At 50.2% G+C, this 22,881-nt stretch overlaps 1 protein-coding gene across 8 annotated transcripts in view; it reads right to left on the reverse strand.

The window, feature by feature from the left end:
• LOC133350503 (bifunctional heparan sulfate N-deacetylase/N-sulfotransferase 2-like) overlaps positions 1-22,881 on the reverse strand; it is a 168,883-nt gene that overhangs the window by 65,466 nt on the left and 80,536 nt on the right. For 5 of the 8 annotated variants that reach the window (XM_061564845.1, XM_061564850.1, XM_061564842.1 and 2 more), the window contains 5 exons: positions 13,748-16,690; positions 12,748-12,888; positions 11,485-11,643; positions 3,395-3,644; positions 2,767-3,077 (listed from right to left, as the gene is read on the reverse strand). In XM_061564845.1, coding sequence (XP_061420829.1) covers positions 2,767-3,077; positions 3,395-3,644; positions 11,485-11,643; positions 12,748-12,888; positions 13,748-14,428 — 1,542 coding nt within the window. In that variant the 5' untranslated portion in view covers positions 14,429-16,690. Of the gene's footprint in view, positions 1-2,766; positions 3,078-3,394; positions 3,645-11,484; positions 11,644-12,747; positions 12,889-13,747; positions 16,691-20,810; positions 20,863-22,881 lie in introns of those variants that run through there. The other 3 variants (XM_061564848.1, XM_061564844.1, XM_061564849.1) reach the window with 3 other exon arrangements.

The following is a 22,881-nucleotide window of genomic DNA, read 5'->3' on the forward strand; positions in this document are numbered from 1 at the left end:
TATTGCACTGTAAATTGGACTTCCTCAAAAGCAAGTATTATTACAACTCCACCTGACAGCATTTCTTTCCTCACCCACCCATCTCACCACCCTCCCCCACCCCTCTCATATAAATGCACTCTTCCCACATTTATGCACCTTAAAATTGCTCCTCCGAAAGAGGCACTTTTCCCCGACTAATTTCGCATTTAAGCGGTAGAGAGTGGAGCCCTGCTGAATCACAATGATCGAAGGCGGAGGGGAATTATACGAATGCACAGAAGCCATCTTTTGCAGCTTCAAGTGCTCTGGAGAAAAAAATAAAAAGATTTTCCGCGGCTTAAATGCAGCCCCTTTGATTATCAGTGTCATTGCACGCCCCCTATACAGGTCTCCTGTGGAAATGACCGCATTTTATATTTATGGAACAAACAATAACGGTGACCTCATTTGTCTCATGGAAACTCCTGACTACAATCAGTTCCCTGGAATTTGACAAGCAGAGATTTACGGGCCCTCACTGGAGTATTGATGCAGTGCTCTATTCGGCAGATGAGCGGTAGAGTGAGAACCGCCTCGAAAACGAAAGGTTCAGAGTTCAAATCCTGGGTGGGGATGGACTCGGCCCATCATCCCTTTGGAGATCAATGAGTACCGCCTTGTGGGGAAGTCAAAAGTGCTTGGCCTTTGAAAAGACTCTCCCCTGCCACAGGAATATGGAATTTCCGACCACTGCCTCAAAGCTGTACACAGGAGATGAGTAACCAATTCTGCAATGCGCAATTGAGCAGGGAATCACATTGACTTTTGTCGATTCGTAAAAAACAACAGATATTACTCTCTGTTGCAGTGTCATTATTATTCCTTACAAAACAAAAAACATTTTGTCAGTGAAGCTTTCTTTTTGAAAGGATCCTCTACTGATAACTCTGTGCCTTTGGTTATATTTTTCATTCAAGTGTATCTGTAATTCACCAAGAATGTAGAAGCACTAATCTCTGTTGGCAGCCCTTAGCTAATGGCGAAAATTCAATTCCACATTCTTATGGTGAGAAGGAGTCGAACCACAGGACACCACAAAAGTGGTATTCATTTTATTGACCCTGGAGGGAGATGCACTCAGCTACCCCCCCTCCCCCTTCTCTCCCACCCAGCCCCCCAGACCTCCCCAACCGGGAGTTAAACTCTTGACCTTCTGTTTGCGAGTGGAATGTTCTCAAGCCAGAGCCTCCCGGCCAGATTCTCATCGATCAAGGTCAAGGGGTCATCACAATAAATGGTGCGGTATTCAATGACTACTCACCAACTTGCCCATAAATAATAAACCCTGCCACCGACGCCATCGCCACCATCAACCACCTTCACGGCGACCACATTCACTGCCGTTGCCCGAAATACGACATGTTGGCGCGGTGGGTCACACTTGTGATACAGAGCATTGGAGGCAAGGGGTTGGTGAATCGAGTAGATATTTACGTAACTTCCAAACTCGCTGGGCTGTGAGAGGCCAGGAGATGGCAGGACAGCACGTGGGCTTGTGGCACCCATCTGTGGCAGGCTTTAGCGTTATGCCCCTCATGCTGGGTTTTCTTTTTTCCGGTAATCCAGTTTACTCAGACGCACCACTCAATAATGGAAGTGGCCAGACATCGCAGAGCAGAACTCTCCTGATAAAGAGGCCTATAAAGGTGGGCCATTGCCCAACACATTGCCTATTTTATACTAATTTTAAGACAGAGTTGCTTGTGCACCGCAACCAACACAGCAGCTGTATCAGCAAATGATGTCTTTTATTTTTATACACTCAGCGGAGGCTTTTCCAGGATAGATAAATTTCTTTACTACTCGACACCTGACGATGCATGAATTAATTGACTTGGATTGATTCTTGCACTCAACGGTACTCACATTCACTCGTGCGCGTGAGAGTCGATAATTTACGGTTTTTGCCGCATTAGCGAACGGCACTGCTAGCTGTGCACTCGCATTAGCGGACAGGACAACGCTCTTCCAAGATGACGGAAAGAGATGAGAACAATACAAACGGATGGGTAGAAAAATCTAGGCCACTTAAAATCAACTCTTGAATCAAATCGCGACTGTGATTTGCAAAAATCTACAAACTTCTGTGTGTGGTCAATCACAAAGAGCCAAATTAGTATCTCAATAATAATACCAGCCAATCTGTATGTATTCATCTTTGTGTGTATGTATATTTCTTCAAGACCAATGCACCACATTCAATTAACGAGGTCTCATGTGGAAGCATATATGTAAATTGTGACCGTGAATGTACAATAGTACGAAAACAAATGCCTTCCTTTGACCCAAAATGTTGGCTTTTTGGTCCCCGACACCCACGACTATTTGTGGTCATAGCCCGGTGTGTGACGTGAGCTCAAACTAGGCGCAGGATAAGCAGCGTGTGCCGCTGGGATGGGGCGTGTGTGTGATGTGCAGAAGCCACGACTCTCAGCGGGCTCCCCACCTTGTTGGATAAACTGGCGAGAAGAATCAGGATCGTTGATGGCTGGTGATTGGTGGAACACTGATGATGGTCAAGCAGGTGTTGTTTGAGTGTCATAGAACCGGTTGCCTACCATAGTGTAACAACTGGTGAGCGATGAGGATCTGGTGAATCGATGCCTGGCAATGGTGAATATTTTGCCAAGTTCAGGGGAGTTGGATGTTCATAGGACCCCGGCCATAGGATGGGCGGACCACCACCACCGCTACCACCCCCGCCGCCGTCGCCGCCACCACCACCGCTGCCACCGCCACCCGTACCTCCACGTCGGCGGGCGTCATGCGAGTCCCCTCCTTCCCGACGAAGATGTCGTCCACGTCCACGAGGATGTAGCGGTCGAGCGGGAGCGCAAGGCGTCGCGCCGTCCGCGCCGTGGCACCGCCGGAGGCCGCCGGCCCTGGTGAGCACCACGCCAGTGCGTCCAGGAAGAGCAGCTTGTGCAGCCAGAAGGAGACGCCGTTCCCGAAGAAGACGCGGCGCACGGCGCCGTCGTCAGCTGTGCCGGTGCCGTAGACGGCGGCCGCGTGCCTCCCGGTGCCATCCTCACTGGCACCGTCTGGGTTTCGTGCGTCTGACGGAGAGGGCGACACGGTAGGGGGCGGGGGGGTTACAGGTGGTGCTGTCATGGTGAGACGAGCTTGGCGATGTGTCATCATAGTCATTATCAATGTTGTCATCGAGATGGCGACATCAAATATATATATTTCTTTATCGTCGTCATCATCTTCTCATCGTATTAAAAGCTGTCTTGATCCTCGTCGTCGATATGAGAATCAATATGAGAACCACTACCCTATAACAACAACCATCAGCACCAATTTCATCGCCATTACAAAAGTACCAAAATCATCATCTTTATCATCATCATCGACATCGTCCCCCCCCCACCTCTGTTGCTGTGCGCGAGCAGCAGCGGCCGGAACGCGGCGCTCGAGTTGCCGGCCGCGCTCCCAGGCTGGGGGTAGAACAGGCTCCAGTCGGCCCCGGGGAGCGCTCCCCTCTCGGCGGCGCCGCCCCGCGCCAGCCTCAGCAGCGGAGCGTCGACACTCACGACGCCATCGCGCAGCGAGGCGCCGGCTCGGAGCAGCAGGGGGAAGCCCTTGAGCTGCTGCAGCCCGGAAGTGCCGCCCTCCCCAGCCTGCAAAGACAAATATCTCCCTCGTGGACTTTGTGGGCAAGTGCTGTAAGCGAGCTCCTATTAAGGCTGCCATGGAGAACACGAGGGGGTGGGTGGCCGGCATCATGCCCAGCCGCCTTTGTCTCCCAGTGGCGATGTTTACACACTGCACCAGGTCCTCATTTGAGTCAACATAGAGGAGGCCCAGGACCAGTGATGAACGCTGGATCGTGCTGAAGATTAGCGCTAGGACGATTCGTCAGTTAAAAAGGCGAGAAACCCCCTACAAGCCACGGCCACAGTGACGATGATGATGCCGAGTATGCAATCACAAATCTTGAGTAAAGCTTTCGTGACTACACAAATTCATATTCTTTGGGTCTTTCAGGAAAGTCACGTAGATAGGTTTAAATGAATAAAAATAAATTAAACAAAAAACTACGACGTTTAGATCACAACACAAGTGATCGTCATCAGGGGAAAACAGAGGGGGGCAGCTGCTAAAAGCCGACTGTTTTCAAGGTGTAAAATGGGTGTAGCCCAAGGGCCATCAACGACGTGGGTAGCTTTTCCCCCTCCGCTTTCCTAAATTTCTCATCGTTTAGTTTACAGTATTTCGATTTAGAGGCCACAGAAGCAGAAAAGGCAAATTGTTTTAATCTACGTCCAGCCCTCCCATGCATTTACATCCTCACGAGGCAGCGTTGTCCTAAATAAACCACGTAAAAAAACACGTCGAAATGCGTATTCATATTTCGTTTTTCAAAAGACCTTCTTAGCCGATATCATCGCCCTGTCTGAGTGGTGATGGCGTGTGAACGGAGCCAATGTGTTTGTGTCATCGCGGTCGCCGAAATTTCTCCCTCAGAAGATTGTGGGGTGGGGTGGGTGGGTGGTTGGGTGGGTGGATGGGGTGGATGGGTGGGGTGGGTGGATGGGGTGGATGGGTGGGGTGGGATGGGTGGGGTGGATGGGTGGGGTGGGATGGGTGGGGTGGGGTGGGTGGGGTGGGTGGGGTGGATGGGTGGGGTGGGTGGGGTGGGTGGGATGGGTGGGTGGGGTGGGGTGGGATGGGTGGGTGGGGTGGGATGGGTGGGTGGGGTGGGATGGGTGGGGTGGGTGGGGTGGATGGGTGGGGTGGGTGGGTGGGGTGGGTGGGGTGGGATGGGTGGGTGGGGTGGGATGGGTGGGGTGGGTGGGGTGGATGGGTGGGGTGGGTGGGTGGGGTGGGTGGGGTGGGATGGGTGGGTGGGTGGGGTGGGATGGGTGGGGTGGGTGGGGTGGGATGGGTGGGGTGGGATGGGTGGGGTGGATGGGATGGGTGGGTGGGGTGGGATGGGTGGGTGGGGTGGGGTGGGTGGGGTGGGTGGGTGGGGGGGCTCATTGGGATGCGAGCACAGTCCCTGGCCGTGGGGGCGAGACGCGCGGAGCTGCAGCGGCGGAGCGGAATCAAGAGCGGAGCCGCGATGAAGGAGCCGTTTGCGTCTCCTATTGCTGCGGCTCAAATCTCCAGGCACACATGAAAAGCTTTAATCTCGCCCAACCTTTTCTTTCGCTCCTCTGTAAATACCATAAATAAATGAATATCATCACAATAAACGCTTTTTGGGATGGCGGGGGGAGAGGGAGTTTATCTTCTGTAACCCTTTGCCACAGAACACAAGACCCATACTCACACAAGACCCCTTGCATGGAAGCCAGTACTTAGAGTTTTTGTTATATTTTTTCCTGTTGTGGGAGCAGGAGCTCACTGAAGGATTTTATTCTCAACTCCGTCTTCAGTGGGTGACAGATAAGAAAAATAGAGCGGCGAAGGTTAAGAAAGAGCAACCGCCAGCACTCAGCTCTGCTGGCGGTGGCTCTGCGACTCCTCAGGGGAGTTGTCTGTTATTGCGATGCAAGCTGTGTTCCGCTTGCGAACGCCTTGCTGAGTGCGAGTGCTGTAGTGGCGGGGGGACAAACCCTGAACAACATTAACACCACTTCATATTCAAGCCGAGCCGAAGAAAAAGTCTCCCACTGCGAGAAGATTACCGTATTGTAAACGATGCGTGGGCCGGATCTCGACGGCCGGCAAGTTAATTGGACTTTACCGGTGTTCACATGGCACCGAAGAACATCTGATCGGACGCCGCTAGAAAAAAACCTTTGAATAGTAATAACTTTGCTCTCTTCACTAAACTTGTTTGAGCTCGATCAAACGCTCGCTCAACCCTCGCCCACTGCCCAAAGAACCGTGAGAAAATAATTATCCCGTGCGAAAGTGGTTGGGCGGTGCTGAGGACGGCTGTGCGTTCAGTGTTGGTCGGGCTCCGAGTGCGCTGAGTAATAGACGTCGATATTCCTTAACACACCGGCACGCGCACTCTCTGATGCACAAGTGTTGGTGTGTGTATCGGAGCAGTAGTGCAGTGGTTAGCGCACTGCATGCGATACGAACCCGGCGACCCAAGTTCGATGCCCACTCGTGACAAATAACTGCGGTGAATATTTGAATAAGTCTTGGGCCTCTCCTAAGTGGAATCAGCCTTAAATGAGTACCTGGTGCATTGTGTAAACATCAGCATTGGGAAGACAAAGGCGGCCAGGCGTGGTGTTGGCCACCCACCCCCTTGTTTGCCGTGCCAGCCTTTATGGGTGTGTAATATGAGAATATATCCGGCTCACTGGCATACCACACCTTGTCATGGTGATTGGCTCTGCCGGTCCTGGTTTACAGCCAATGGGGGGAAGCCTGGGGGCATGGCCCTGACGTGATGGAAGGGTGACAGCTATAAGGATTGGTTCTGCTGGCTTTGGCCTCAGCCAATGGGGAGATGAGTCAGGGGCGTGGTCCCGGGAGCTGACGAGGGAGCTTGGAAGATTCGATGCAGGCTAACGAGGATTGGCTGAAGCGTACCACGTGACCCGGGGATTAAATAGGGGTAGAGAGGAACGACACGTGGTCAGAACGGGAACCAACGGAGGAAGGAGCCACGCGAGAGTGGGGCTCCGAGTTGCCACGTGTCAGTGCGTCTCTCTCGGTCTATCTGTCCCTTCACGTTGTCTATCAGCAGCGTGAAGTAGATGTAACCCAAAGTGAATAAAAGACGGATTCCAGAAGTCGTCTCAAAGAGTCTTATTACAGGTGCTTGCTAACAGCACTTTCACCAACAGCCTGGTAAGGCTGTATGAAGGTTTTGAGCACGACATAATGACAATGATTCACAGTCCAGACATTTGCTGAAAGAGGGCCTTCTCCCATGCTGTGGGGGTTGCTTCACTATGGTTCAGAGTCAGTTGCTAGAGGGAACAATGCTGGACCGGTTCAGATATCACTTGCCACTGATGAGAGCTGTGGTCGAGGATAGAATTCATGTTTCTGGGTTCATAGCGCAGTGAGCGAACCACTGAGCCACAAATCTCCAGAGCTGCATGTGCATATCGTCATCTATGTTGGCAACGCTGAGGCAATAGTGGAATGTCCATATTTCTATGCAGGGAGCCAGTCCTCCCAAAGATCGATCACTGTTGATGACACACTAAGTGACTAGACGATGATTCATTAATGGAAAGCATTCTGCAAATAAAAGTTCTGACCTGAAATGGACAAGGAGGATGATGCAGTCTAATATCCCACCGGTTTCAGTCCCAGTGTGATATTCACCAGAATTTTGGGACCAGTTGCGTAGTTATCGAGTGTGCAGTAGGGCTGAACGATTTGGGGAAAATATCTAATTGCGATTTTTCTGACAGATATTGCAATTTGATTTGCGATTACATTTTTTTAAGTCAAGCTTCAGTTCAACATTCACTGTGTAATAGATTTAAAACATGTGATGGAGCATTACCACATGATACCATCAAAATATGAACTGCTCTATATATTCTAATGCAAGGATGAGAACTTAAAAGATATTAATTGCTTCCGACATGTATTTATTAAAATGTTGTAATTGAAATAGAACAATCGAACATAAAACAATTGTTAAGTTAAATAAATAAAATAATAATAACAAACTAAACAATTCCAAAAATAAAGTAATAGGACTTATCAAATTGCAAAAAATCGCAGCCTTTGCGATTTACTAATCGCATTGTTTCAAATTGCGATTTCGATTTGAAATCTATTCATCGTTCATCCCTTGTGTGCAGGCAGGGCAACTGCACCAGGATCCACGGGCCGAAAGGATCCAGCCACTGGGCTATGAATGTGTGGGCATTTGGGAGGAGTGAATTGGATAGGGGAGGCCAATTTTATTCCCTACACAAGGGCTCATCCCAACCACGCTACACCACTATTCAGACCTCCATCAGGGACAAAGACACGTCCAGCTTCCTCTTGGAACTTAAAATAAAATAAAAAAGGAATACATAAATAACGAGAAAAAATACACACAAAAAGAAAAAATAATCGCAAAAAAATTATTTAAATAAATGAATCCGCTCGGTCTCCATACCCCAGACCACAATCTGACACGTGCAGACACACGGCATAAAACAACAACAACACTCACAATGTGACACGCAAACGATAACCACTAAACACTCGAGTTCATATCGTCTGCTTGTTGAGCACAGACCCCAATATTACTGCCCGCGTGTCTGTAGATATAAACAGACGCGGACATAATTGTTGTTGTTGTTGCTAACGCAGTACAGTGGTAGCAACAGGACCATGCATCCATCCTTGAGACCGGCAAGAGGCTTTTTGTGTGTGAACGCGGCTTTAATTGGCCGGCTTGCTGAAGGTGTCTTCCAAGCCACGGGGAAGTAATTGCTCGTCAGGCCACTGACAGAGTCCTGGCGCATTAATTGGCTCACTCCATCGCTCCACTCCCGGTACCGTTAGGCCCGCCGCAGCCACCCGATTCGATGGCTTCCTCCTCCTCCACGTTTGTTTTCTGTCGCTCCTATTTTGCGGCCCTGATTACTTTCTTTTCTCCTCGTCTCTCCCGACGAACCGACAACCCCACTTCGCCACGCGTTATTCGCGACTTCACACAAAACAACAACAACGGCGACAAACAGCGGCAAAGAAAGACGCTAATCTTGCTGAGCCGCCGGGCACCGAACGCCACATTTTTAATCAAAGTGGCGCGTACGTGGATTCTTCTTTCTGTAAGTGAGCCTCCCGCCCACTACAAAGCAGTTGCCAAGTAAATTGGTCCGAATGGCTGCGCATTGGTCCTGTCACTCTGGTGGCCGCGTGGCGCGATGCAGCGGCCTCCCTCTCCGTGGGGTTAAGTGACTGTAATGGCTGCACCGCTGGGCGTGAGATGATTCCGCCTCGCCAAGCACTATCCTACCGTGGCTGCAACTCGTAGCACGCACTGCTGATGATGATGCTCGTTATGAAAATGATGCTGATAATTGTTATGATGCTGCTAAAGATCAGTCTGATGCTCCTGCTGATGATGCTTATTATTGAGGTGATGATGATTAAGATGATGATTGGGATGATGAGTGATGCTGTTGATGATTATTGATATTATTATGATGCAAATACTTCTGCTGTTTAAACTAATTCTGCTGCTACCTTTTGCTGCAGCTGCAGCTTATTGTTTATGAATGCTACTGATGATTCTCATGTAGTACTTCTGTTGATGTTGCTGCTGGCAATGATTTTGACAATTGTGATGATGAGTCTGCTGTTGAAATGTATTCTCGGGTGTGTCTCTAAAGGCTTTTTTTCTCATGAATCAAGTTTGAAACTGCTGGTGTTGGGCCCCCTTAGACGCACAGCCGAGGTGCATAACTGATTAGGAAAATAAGTAGCCGTACACCAGTCTACAAACTGTTCAGTTCTAAACATTGTATTCATGTAAATCGTAGCAGTCCCCATTGTGTAACAAGCACCCTCTCCAGCTGCGATCGACTCGATCTCTCCAGCCTCTTTATCTACACGCTGCGAGGAAGGGCCACTACCAGAAAAGTCACCTATGATATACGTTTCTTTTCACGGCCGCAGTGTTATTGACAAACGCGTTGTGTTATTTTGCTAAGTTGTGTTTTTGCACCACTGGCTAAAAGCAGCAGCAGCACCAAATTATTTGCTGGATTTGAGCTGATTGATTTTTGGATGGTGGCTTCCTTTAATAACACACAATCACCACAGGGAGCATTCTATTGCTGCATATGGCGAAATGCCGATGTCGGTGTCTGCTCGCCACGAGAGGGCTTCACAGTGGTTTACTGGATGATCCAGAGTTTGGGTTACTTGGCCAGAGTAAAAACCTCCTTTTTAGTCTCAAACATCACACCACCTTCCTTTGACATTCGATGAACACAGTCGTGAAACCATCAACCGCACCGGAGCATCAATACACGCATCTCCTTCATAAATGGAAAATTTAATAGACAAGCCAGAATCGTCCGATTGTGCATGCGAAGCCCAAACTATGGAATATATGTTTAACACGTCGGCTTTTGTGACCAATATTATCCATAATGCAAGTTTTTTGGGTTAGATCGCGTATATATGGAATAAATATAGTAAACCCATAGACACACAAAGATACACATAAGGACTCATAACAATACAAAGAGACACATAGATACACATAGATGTGCATATAGACACATAGAGATCCATAGAAATACATTAAAGACAAGCCAAAGTATTGCAAATCTGGCTATGCAACGCAAACTATGAATCATACAGTAAACCCACAGAGACATATAGAGACCCATAAAGATACACATTGACACATAGAGATACATATAGATACATAGAGACATGCAGAGATACATATATACCCATAAAGATGCATAGAGACACATAGACATACATAGAGACCCATAAAGATGCACACAGACACGTAGAGACACATAGAGATACATAGAGACATGTAGAGATACATGGAGACCCATAAAGATACACAGAGACACGTAGAGATGCATTCGAGATATGTTAAAGACAAGCCACAGGAGTGCAAATGTGGCAATGCAACCCGCGGGGCAGAAGAGCTTCTTGCGCGCAGATTGTTCGACGCCGTTGCCTCTTCACCTTCACGGAGAGCCACGAGGGCAGATCTGTCATCGCGCTTAAATCCCGCGAGAGGCATCAGCCCGCCGTCCCGTAGGTCACACGTCACGGCCGACCCTGTGAGCGCTGTCCTCCAACCACAATCATTTATCCGACTGGATGGTGCGCACGGGCGGCCGTGGCTTGGGCAAATAGGGCTAGCCCTAACCGCCTCACATCTGTGATGGGTGCTCGCCAACAGCACACTTGCCTCAATGGTCAGGTAAAGGCTACACGGGGAATCTTTCTTTAATGTTTGTTACATCTATGCATGGGTTAGCACACTGCTCTACGAGCCCCATGGCCCGAATTCGATTTCCTCTCACCGCTAACATCATTGATGATGCTCTGAACCGGTTCTGGGCTTCCCCCTATACAGGTCTACTCAGCCTTAAACTAGTGCCTAGTGTAATGTGTAAGCAACATTGAAGGAGGCCTGGACACAATGCTGACTCCACCTCCCCCTCGTGCACCGTGATGGCCTTCATAGGTGCTCATTAACAGCACTTGCCCAACAGCCTGTGTAGGCATATGTACGTGTGTATGTATTTGTATGCAGATACTTGTTTGCATGTACATGCATAGGTACGTGTGTGTCGTACACGCGTGCGTGCGTGCACGTATTCACACAAACGCAAGAGTCCACTGTAGTGCTTTTAACCGAATGTTGGGGCAAGTGCCGTTAGCGAGCAGCACGGCAAACACGAGTGAGTGCTGACGTTTAAACACTGTACTAGGTAGTCGTTGAAGGCCGAGTCGACCAAGGGGAGATCCAGGACCAATTCAAATATGCGAGCGAGAAGTCAGTTGGGTGGCCGGGTTCGTAGGGGGTGCGAGCAGGCGGCCGTCGCTCACCCTGAGGAAGGCTACGATGCCGACGGCGAATTCGAGGCAGTAGCGGTCGAGCAGCTCACGGTTCCACGCGTCCATGGCGGCGTAGCGGTGCACGTTCTCAAACACGACAGCCGCAAAGCGCCCGGCACCGTCCCTCCTCGTGAGCGTCGGCAGGTCGCCCTTCACACGCACGCCGAGTGGCCCGGCGGGTCAGGGGTCACATCCAGCACGGCGGACACTCTCACTGCCACAACTCAGTTCCCCGCTCGAGGTCCCCCCACCCCTCCCACCTTGTCCCCCCTCTCACACCCTCCTCTCCCCCACTCTCGTCAGTTAATTATTGGCTTTGAGTCCACGCTTTGTGTGGCCTACACGGCCGGTCTCTGAGTCGATCATCCTTCGGTGTTCGTCTCCGAGCGCTTGTGGTTAATTCAATGGGCTCCCCATGGTGACTACTCAGGTGCCTGATCCAGTCTACCAGCAACAAAATATTGAATGATAAATTAAGCCGTGCCCGCATATTTTCTACGCAAAAACAAAAATCTCCCTGGCAGCAGTGCCCTGGTGAGAGTTGCCACTTCTAAGGAACCAGGGACAAACAAACACGACATTATTGTTATTACTACAGTAACGCAAGTGACACAAACCAAATCCTTCGATTTTATGGAAATAATCACATTTCCAAGAACAGTTACCACAGAAAGCAGGACGATACAAATTTCGATTTAAAGCTTTCGTGACTGCAGGGATTCATCTTCTTGGTTCTTTCGGTAAAGTCACGTAGAAGGGAAGTAATAAAATAATAAAAATAAAACATAATAAAATTATTCTCACGACGTTTCGGCCACAACGCAAGCAGCCGTCCTCAGGTGAAAACCAGGTCCGTCGAGGCGACAAAGTCTGTTTTATTTTTATTATTTTATTACTTCCCTTCTACGTGACTTTACCGAAAGAACCAAGAAGATCAGGACGATACAGTCATTGCAGACCGGGTTTGGAATTAGTTTTTGTAGATTTTCAACGTAGTTTTTACGGATTGTTAGTTGCATCATGTTCTCACTTAAGGCGAGTTGCTGTTTTGCTGTTTCTGACCTGCACACATTGCTCATGGTCCTGGGAATGCCAGGATAGGTGGCAACCCTTGAGACAAAGGATGTGGACAAGAGCAAGGCCCTGTATTTATCACAGAATGTCCACCCGGTTCGTCGTTCTACGAGTCACCGAGTAATTTGCGACCTCCACGACGGAGCCCCTGCAGCCTCAGCGATGCCAGCCGCCCCTCACCTTGAGGCCCGTGGCCGCTGTCTCAGCCTGGTAGCGGAAGCGTCCGGCCTCCAGCACGGCGACGATCTCCTGCCCGGCGGGCGAGTAGTGGCTCTCCAGGAAGAGCAGCACAACGGGCTCTGTGCGCCACACCGCGCCGTCCTGCACCGCACGGCACAGCCCGCTCAGCCGCAGCCCGAACACGGCTCCACGCGGATCGCAAAGCCGGGGAGAACTTTAGCGGGCGCTCCTTGCCCAATTCATGAGTGACTACCCATCCAAACATCAATCAGGCTGAAATCCACTTAACTTCCTATGTCTGAGGAGATTGGGTGCATTCCAGCTGATTTAGTTACGAAGAGTTTCCGGATACATGGACCACATTCACGGACCTTGTGATGGCAGCATGGGAGTTTTAACGCTGCCTCGGTAATCATGAAATAAATAATCGCAAGTTAATGTACCATCTCTCATGATGAGCGATTATTTCAACTTAAATTATGGTGATCAGAACTGGACCTCATCATGAAAGCAGGATGAAAACTTATCAAGGTAGCCAAAAGACAGCAATGGATTATTTAATCTATCTGTGCAGAGCTTTGCGTTTAACCCCTTGTATGCATAGTAGGTTTCCTCTCCCACATGCCAAACTATCATAAATGGAATTGGCCAAACATCCCATGACAGGACCCTCTTGAAAGACTGTCTTGAGAGTGGAACTTTCCTGGATAAAGGGCATTATATTGCACTTGACTTTAACATCGCAGTCATGCAGATCAATTATAATGTACTAGATAAAAAACGTGCATCCCTATGCTGAATCGTTCTCCATTCCGTGCCGGCGATGGGGCGTTGCTTCAACATACTCCACCACGGTGTTCAGTGCAGTTTCAATAAAGCACTCACCATTGGAGTAAACAAGGGCCAGGATTCCAACTTAGGTCACTAGTTTCACAGGATCAACTGCTCCGCTACAATTATTTGAGAATTAGAAACAAAAAGCAGTGGCAGCCCCTGGTACCTGCTGCAGCTGCAGTGGAGATGGCCCAGCCGGGTGATGCTGCACTCCCCTTGGCACAGCGGGCCGCTCGGGGACCTGGGAGGGAGTCGGGAGGCTTGGGCTTCTCCCCCGCAGCTTCGCCTTGCCCGTCACCACCCGGTACGCCTCCCTCTGCTCCGCGCTGTTCTCCCCATCTCTCGGGTGCCTCCTCACCTCGTCCCCATCTCTGCCCTCCGTCCGCGCTCTGCTCTCCCTGCTCCCCTCTCCCTTCTTTTCCCCATCTCCCGCGTGCTTCGCCGTGACGCTTTCCACGTCCGGGTCCCCGTCTTTCTCCTGCTCCTGCCCCCCTCTTTCCCGCTCCTCCTCCTCCTCGTCGTCGTCCTCTTGCTCCGCGGACGTGGCGACCAGGCAGGGCCTCAACGGCCGCAACTCCATCCTCCCCCAGGCGTCAGCGCTGCGCGCCGCGGTCGCCCACTCGTCCCCGCCGGCCCCCGGCGCCACCGGGGAGCCGCGAGCGGCCACTTGGCGAAGCGCCGGCGGGCTGGGCGACACGGGCGTCGCCTTGCCGCCGCTCGACACGTAGTACGCCAGCAGCGCCAGCGAGAGCACGCTGAACACGAGGAGCAGCGCGACCATGCGCCGGAGGTCTGGCCCGCGGCACAGCCACGGGCTGACCGGCGACGGCACCATCGTGGCCGCCATGAGGCTGCCCGTTCAATCCGTCTGGGACGCTGGTAATAGGTTCGTAGTTATGACCCAGGTGATAATGATGGCTATCGCAACCGAGACAAAAAAAAAGTTGAGAAATTTCTGAAGGTTTGCTTTTATGGGTTTTCCAAGCGTGCGTACGCGGGATGGAGATGAGACACCTTGAAGGGGAAGATCGCTCTTCACACCACTGTGCTAGAGACAGCGCATTTCCTTACTCCTCACTTTTATAGATTTAGAATCGCATGGGAGCAGCCAGTGTTTTGGGTTGTTTGTTCGCCCCCCACCCCCAAATGAACAGACTCACAATTCCGACTGCGATAATAATGACAGTTATTATTTCACAATATGTAATAACCTGTGATCGAACCAATCCACGTTTGTGGGCAATTTGTATTTGCTGCATTTCCAATTTCAGCCACCTTATGATTAGCATCCATGCTGTTGCAGCATAGTGGGACAACGGCGACAAATCAATCCACCGACAACGCCACCATCAAGCAACTTTTCAAGAACGTTTCGAAAAAACATAATACTATTATTATTGCCCTGTCAAGTAAGGGTGAGTAATCTTTTTGTTACAAAAATCTAAACTTTTTTCTCCACCGAGCTAAGTTCGTATACTGCTTATCCAGCAAAGTCAAGTTTCACATCCACAGCTCGTCAGTGGCAGAACGGCGACAGAGGCCTCCAATGTGCATAACCAGAAAGATGCGATGCCTGGCAGCCTTTTGAATTTCTTCCACCAGTTCCCAGCCAAAAATATCATTCCTAAATCAATTATTAACTTGCATTTATATATGTTGAACTTCTTTCGGACCGTATGTAGCCATCCGTGCTAATCTGTAGTAGTCAGTGGGCAGATCCTGTTAAGTCGTAATGTTTGGATTTAATAGAAGTAATATTTTCGCTGCCATTTACATGTCATTTAAAAAAAATTCTCACATGACCAGAGCAAGGTTTAAAAAACAATCTTGCTTTGCTTGCAGTTTTTATAATTATTTTAAAATCTCCTTTTCCTATAATGCGTGCAGTGGAAGCTGCGAGAGCAATGGCTGTTCGTGGGTTTTCATTTGCATCGCCGCAGCTGTGCTCCTTTCACCTCTTGAGTCATCACAGATTGTCAAAACAGGGCTTCAAAAAAACAACCCCAACACGTGAGCAATCAGATAAATGCGAGGGGGTTGTAGGCTGAGGGAATCAGGATGGCTTCTGGGATAAGAGGACATAAAGCTTGCTCTACTGCACGTGCCTGGCGTGGCCTTGGCATAACTCCCACACTGCTCACTGCACCACTCACCTACTCCCACTCACCACAACTGCTGATCACACCACTCACCACACCACTTGCCACAAGCCACTCAGAAAAGCGTAGCTCGCCCTACCGCCACACAACTAGCCGCTCATCACACTATTGTACCGCTCACCAACCCGCTTTCCGTGCAGCTTACCAAGCCACCCACACTGCTTACCATACAACTTACTACTCCACTGGCCCCACAACCGCGCCGAACGCCACGATGCCGGCAAAGGGCTCGCAATGCCCGACCACGCCACTCACCGCGCCACGCCGGCCAAACAACTGCCGCCGAGCGCCATCCGCCACTCTAGGTGACCATGGCGCCAGGCCGGCGTTGGCGACGGGCTCGGCGACCCGTCATAGCGAGAGCGGCGCCCCCCCGGCCAGCTGCGATGCGAGCTTCGCCGAGCCCCGCAGCCGCCGCCGACACCACGGACGACGTTGCAAGCCTCGACGTGCTCACGAGAGGTCAGACCCGAGGGGTTGGGTCCTTGCCAGCGTCGGTCCCATTCCTCGTTCGCGACGGCCACAGAACTCCTCGACTGTCGGCTCAGTCTCGAACTTGTTTCAGTCTTGATACCTTCTTATTCTTATTTTCAGTCGATCAATCCCATAAGTGACCACGTGGCCTCCTATCAGGGGGCGATCGCGGCTGGTGGACTGTCGAGTTGACGTCCACTCCACGCCTGCAAAATCCTCCGGTGTTTGGATTGCGCTGCCGAGTCGGGGAGCAGCGTCTGGTCACCGTCCACCTTCACTCGTTCTACTCATTCACATCCTGCCTTCATTATTTCCTGCAAGGGGAGTGACGCAGAGAGGTGATTGCGACGGGGAGGAGGAGTAGGAGGGAGTTCTGCCTGCAGCTGATTTCTCTCAATCTCGCAGGGCTCCCAGAGGGGTTTGCAGCAGCAGCAGCAGCAGGAGCAGCTCGGAGAGCGATGAGCATCCACAAGAGCCTAATGGGGCAAGGTTGTGGTGGGCACAGGGGGGGGGGGGGGCTCATATGAGAGGAGGCCGAGTCGGGATATTTAATCAAAACAATGAGACGGCCAGGTGAGCTGGCCAGGTTCGGCGGCGATGATGACACCGATACCAGATGGGACTGGGCGTGTCGCCGTCGCCACTGTGCAGTGTTTTTAAAACGTTCCTCTGGTGTCAAATGAAACGTCGCCACGTGCGGGGTTCGTTTTGTTCTTTAACGCATCGCCGAAAAACGACCCCATTCCCTCGTCCCGCTGCGCGAGGGGTTCACGTTCGCCTCCAATAGAAGAGAATAACGAGCGCTCCGTGTTTTCAATCCCAAATAATAATAATATAATAATGTGAGATGGTTAAATCGAGAGGCCAAGCCGCAATCATCATCGGCATCATCATCACCACCACCAAATTTACCAGCATCATTGACGGGCTCATCAAATTCTAGATTTGAAGCTTTCGTCACTGCAAGGATTCATATTCTTAGGTTTTTTCGTTAAAGTCACGTAGGTAAAAACATTATAAAGTAAAATAAAATAAAAATCACGACGTTTCGGAGGCAACACGAGCTTCCGTCTTCAGGTGGTACCGTCACAGCCACGAAATCTGTATCATTTATTTTATTTTACTTTTTAATGTTTTTACCTACGTGACTTTACCGAAAAAAACCTAAGAATAGGGCTCATCAAAGACGAAATCGAGGCGGTAACAAAGTGCACGCTGGGATTGCTGAGGTATGGCAGAGGGGCGTCATCACTTTAAGTAAAGATTTCCATTGATTTTGTAAATTTTTGTTTAAAACCAACGTTTTCGGTGCAGCATTAGCAGTACGTCGAGCAACCTTGAGTCATATGAACTAGACTTTAGCCCAGCCTCAACCCCCATTAGGTACTCTTTGGTTATTTCGTTAAAGTCACGTAGATGAAAAAAAAAAATAACTACATTCAATCACGACGTTTCGGAAGCAACAACAGCCTCCGTCATCAACTAGGACAGCCACAGCAAGAAACAATTTGCTGGAGTGGACAAGAGCTGCTCGTAACAAGATATTAGATAAGGCAAGAGGGGGGGGGGGAGGGGGGGAGCCAGGTGTCTGGACCCTAAATTGTCCACCGAGGTCCGAACTGAGAAAAGGTTCATCTAGCGGATATTCACTGCCTGATGTTGACTCTGTCAGGACCGTACACTCATCGCAGGATTTGACACTGCTGATGAGACCCAAGTGTTTCAAACTGGTGTTTAAAAAAGCAGAGAAAGGAAACTGCACATATGATCCATCATACAGGTTTGCACATATGACCTTCCTCTTCCCCCGTGACGCACACGCCCCACTGATGCAGTTGCGTGGAGAAGCCCCAGTCCAGTGGTTCTCAACCAAGCGGTCTGCGTACCTCTGGTTGAGAACCACTGCTCCAGTCTAGTGAGGGCCAATCCACCAAAAACTATGATGCATTCTGGTGGTGAGCCATCAATTAGCCGGGTAAATTTAACCCTGCAATGCCAACGCAGTTTTGTTATATGAGGAAAGCTACTTTATGGAACTAGATTCTGATTCTTCTTTCTGCTGTCCTGCCACAATGTACTGGGTACGCAACAATCAATAAAAGCAGAAAAAGTAGAAACTTGCCATAATTCCTAATGAGTCTTGTAACCTGGTTCACGAGTTTTCCATTAAAAGTCCGTAACGGTATTGTTTAAAATGAACTCGGTTAAGTAAATAATTGTCCTGCATTTGCATTCCTTGTTTTTTATATGCAAAAATAAAAAGGCGAAAGAACCTCGGATATGCATTGCGTTAAGCGTCAGTGATGGAGTGAGAGAGTGTCTGAGTGGTGCAGTGGTGGGGTGGTTGAGTGGTGGATGGTGGGTGGTTAAGTGGTGGTGGAGTGTTTTCGTGGTCAGAGCGAACTCGTCGCTCATTGCATTTGCAGGCAGCGGTGATTCCCTGCGGAGGACTGGGTGAGATTGTGCCCCTCTCATGAACAAAAGTCCCCTTCTCCACCGCCACTGTAAGTTTCTCCCCCCCCCCCCCCCAATTCAAAGGAAGCTGCCCAGGGTGTGGCTAGAAACGCACCCAAATTCAGCATCAAGAGGCCATCACTTCCTTCTTCTGACAGCTTGCACAGCATTTCATGATCTCTCTTACAGTCGCAACCGCACGACGTCACGCAAGCCCCTTTTCGACCCACGCGCTCAAACTTCAAGAGTGGAACTTTAGCCCTTATGATGTTTTGAAAGCCAAATGGAATTCATAAAAAGTCCCAAACACCTCCTGAAAAACCCAACACAGAAGTTTCCAGGCGTCGATCTTCCGCGAGGCGTATGGAAGCAGCAGCTCTAAACCACATTTGCATGAACCGTGGCGGCAGATGTGAATATTGATGCACAAATGGGAAATTTGTAAAATATCTGGTCAGTGTGTGACTGCGGTCACCAACCATGGAACGTATCACGACTCAGTTCCACATTCACAAATAAGAATCAAAAGGAATCATTACAGCAATGATTCATCACTCCGTCATACCCCTGACAATGATCTGGTTCAACCACCTCGATGTCAAATTATAATTGTTGCTCTACATCAACATCAGTCAAACGAAGACGATCCCACTCGTGGAGTCTGACACCGAGAATGTGCACATGGGTGTCCCCCAGCCCCCACCTCCCCGCCCCTATCCTATATTTAGTGATCTCATTCCATCTGTGTCCCATACTCGCTGCTGTTCATGGAGGCTCGCTTCCATGGGAGCATTGTTATCACTGTTGTGCTTGCTTGACCCATCATGGCTACCGCAATGTTACTCGCATGATTTGCTTATTGTGTCGCGATGCATCGGTCAGCTCCAGTGTGCAGGCTGTGTAACTGCACAGAACCGCATGGGCAGAAGTGACTCAGGTGCTGGGCTACAAAGAGGGCGGGGGGGGGGCAGAGAAGACTGCAGCCCCTCCCCCCCCATGTACATCCTTGACCAAGGGCACGTGATGCCAACCACGCTGCTCAACTTGGTCAATTCACTACATTGCTTACGGACCACATAATTAAACTTGACAATCTGCTATCGGCTAAGTGACAAATACATTCATGTGAAGATATTTTTTTAATACGCTTATTCAAAGTTAGGTAAATTGTGGCTACGGTGCGGGTCGTTTGTTGCAAACACGTCAGAGCCGATATGATCTTCTCTGTTTCGCCTGTGGATCGTGTTAATATTCCCAACCGCGTGGTTGCAACGCGCAACAAAGGAGGCTATCAGTCAGCCAGGTCTCCCCTGCGAGAGAGACAGAGACGGTGTTTTTTATCTCAACGAGCTGTCGCCCGACCGAAAATAAAGCGATCGGGTTGTCTCTGATTTTCATCAGGCATCTCGCATTGCATTGTAAAAATGGGAATGAAAATACATTTACAGTCTGCTCCACATAACAGCCGCACCACGATCGCAGAGTCTCTTTCAATCAACGGTAACAAGTGCCAATGGAGGAGCACCACCTTGAAGACTTATCGGGAAGAAGGGGGCGGTGGTGGTGTCGGTGGTAGCGGAATAGCACGAGAGAGATAAATTGCTCATTTTCTGCTGTACCCTGACTGACATGGGACGCGCAGTCCAGCCGCGAGTGAGCGCCGTGGACACCACAGCAACAAGATCGGGAGGGCGGGCTGGGTGGGGAGAGGTGCAACATCACCCACGTAGATGGAATTCAGTGAGAAATAATCTAGATATACACTAATATCCCCAGTATAGCCTTTACAGAATGTAGGGGCAAGTACTCTCAGCGAGCACATTTTAGGGCCGGCATGGCACACGAGGGGGTGCTCAACACCGCGACGCCCAGCCAGCCGCCTTTGTCTCTCCAATGCTGATGTTTGCACACAGTACCTGGTATTCATTTAAGGCTGAGTAGAGGTGTAGTAGATAAGGGGAGGCCAGGACCGACCCAGGTGATTCGTCACCGATTTTGGCCAGGAGCGGATATTGAAATCAGATGGCCGGGGTTCGTAGCACAGCACGCTAACCGCTGTGCCATCGCTACCTATAAAAAATATATCTTCATACATATATACTGTACAGCCCACATATATCATATACAATACACACAACGCACGTCACAAGTGGCGAGCGTGCATCTCAAGGCGGCTGTCAGCTGCTGCTCCTCGTGCTGCTGCTCCTCGTGCTGCTGCTCCTCGTGCTGCTGCTGCTGCTGCAAGGAGCATCCGTAGCCAGACTCCTCCATCACGAGTATCAGAGTTCGATTTCCAACATTTTACAAATCTCAATCTCATTACACCATATTTTACACAATTATTACATTTAATTGCGCGCGACTCTCTTAATTATTTTCACCGCATCAGTTTCCTTTTTTTTCCCCGACAGCCTGCCATTTAATAGCACCGTATGTTTCCAAACGACTGACTTCCATCCTCAAAGATTATTTGTAGAAAGACAGCCAACAGAGAAGTATTAAATAACGAAAGGGGAGCGTCATATCAACCACCAGTAGCAAAAGCATCACCACCATGAGCAGCAGCATATTCACCAGCAGCAGCACCACCTCTAGCATCAGCAGCACCATCATCAACAGTACCACTAGCAGCAGCTGCACCACGAGTTGCAGCAGCAGTACCATTAGCAGAGCAATATCACCACCACCACCACCACCATGAGCAGCTGCGGTATCACTACCACAAGCATCAGCAGTACTACTGCCTCCACTAGCTGTAGCAGTTTCAGCAGCAACACCACTGCCAGCAGCATAATCACCAGTATCGGCAGCAGCACCAATAGCATCAGCAGTAATAGCAGCAGCAGTGCGCACTATTAGCATCAGTAGTACCATCGGTGTCAGCAGTACTACAAGCAGCAACACCACCACGAGCGGCAACAGTGCCACTAGCAGTACCACCAGCACTAGCAGTACCACCAGCACTAGCAGCAGCACTACACAATACTACAAGCAGCAGCACCACGACGACGAGCAGCAGCACCAACCAGTCCCAGCATACAAATCAGAGACACTGTTTGACGAACATTCTTGAGCGTCGTGATGCTCAGCATCGCACGCGCGCGGCGAATTGCGAGTGAGCGCGCGCGCGCATTGGATGCGCCCACACGAGGCCGCAGCGCGTGGCCTTGCATGAGCGCGCGCGGCAATGCTCTGGGAGGGCGCGCATTGTCCTCTTGATATGACACAAAGAGAACTGGAGATGAAAACATCCAACGGTGGCCTCAACTGCCCTCCCAATGGGGAAATTTTCACACAAACAGGTCCGATATTAAACCACAGGCCCCGGTCCGTATTGTTATTTAGTAACGGCTCGGACGACTCGCACCTCGCTTAAACAAAACAATAAATAAAGTGTGCCCTCCCCCCCACCGCATACCGCAAAAACATTCTACCACCGCAGGATGCGGGAGACCAGTTGTCAGCGAGGGGGGGGGGGGGGCTTGCGGCTGTTGTTCTGAGTTAAAGTGCAATCAAGGAGCCAGCTGCTCTTCCTCCTGACCCAGCCCCATGCAACTCACACCACCTGTTGCGCAAGCTGAGCACAATGAATAACAACGTTTGATTTCCGTATGAAATCATGAAGGGGGCTAATTCAACAAAGTTTCTCCAGGAATCGTCATGAGACTCCGGGGGGTGGGGGGCAATCAGTGTTGACCACCCCTCGTGTGGGCGACATTCGGACGGCCCCAGCCAGCGACGTTCTCCGCGTCCGCCGGTCGAGAGCGAGGCAGCGTACGCGGAGTGAGGGAAATTGCCTCATTACAGCTGTTACCGCTCGCTGGAATGAAGATTAAAAAACACATTTTCATTAAAATAACTTCGTTCAAACGCTCTCTGAACAACACAGAGCGGCGAGCACTCGGGGTGAGACTCGAGATTGGACTCGCGAGAGTCGTGCCACCCACCGCTCGCCCTCCACCACCACCATGGACCCCCCCCCCAGCCCCATAGTGCTGGGGGGATGGGTTGGGGGGGGCGTGAACCAGAACGCCGTCTGATTCACGGTGGTTCGCATTCCAGATGTAGGCCATTGTGTGTCGACGGCAAGGTCCCAATTGGAATAAAAAAAAAAACTGTTGAGATGAGATGGAATATAAGGCACTTTGAGTTGCTGAGACGTTTAAGAACCACATACATATCAATATTAAGATTATTATTGATCAGTTTAAAC

The sequence above is a fragment of the Lethenteron reissneri genome, chromosome 34, assembly GCF_015708825.2.
Source record: "Lethenteron reissneri isolate LAM-NWPU_2019-01 chromosome 34, ASM1570882v1, whole genome shotgun sequence".
NCBI classification, from domain to species: Eukaryota; Metazoa; Chordata; class Hyperoartia; order Petromyzontiformes; family Petromyzontidae; genus Lethenteron; species Lethenteron reissneri.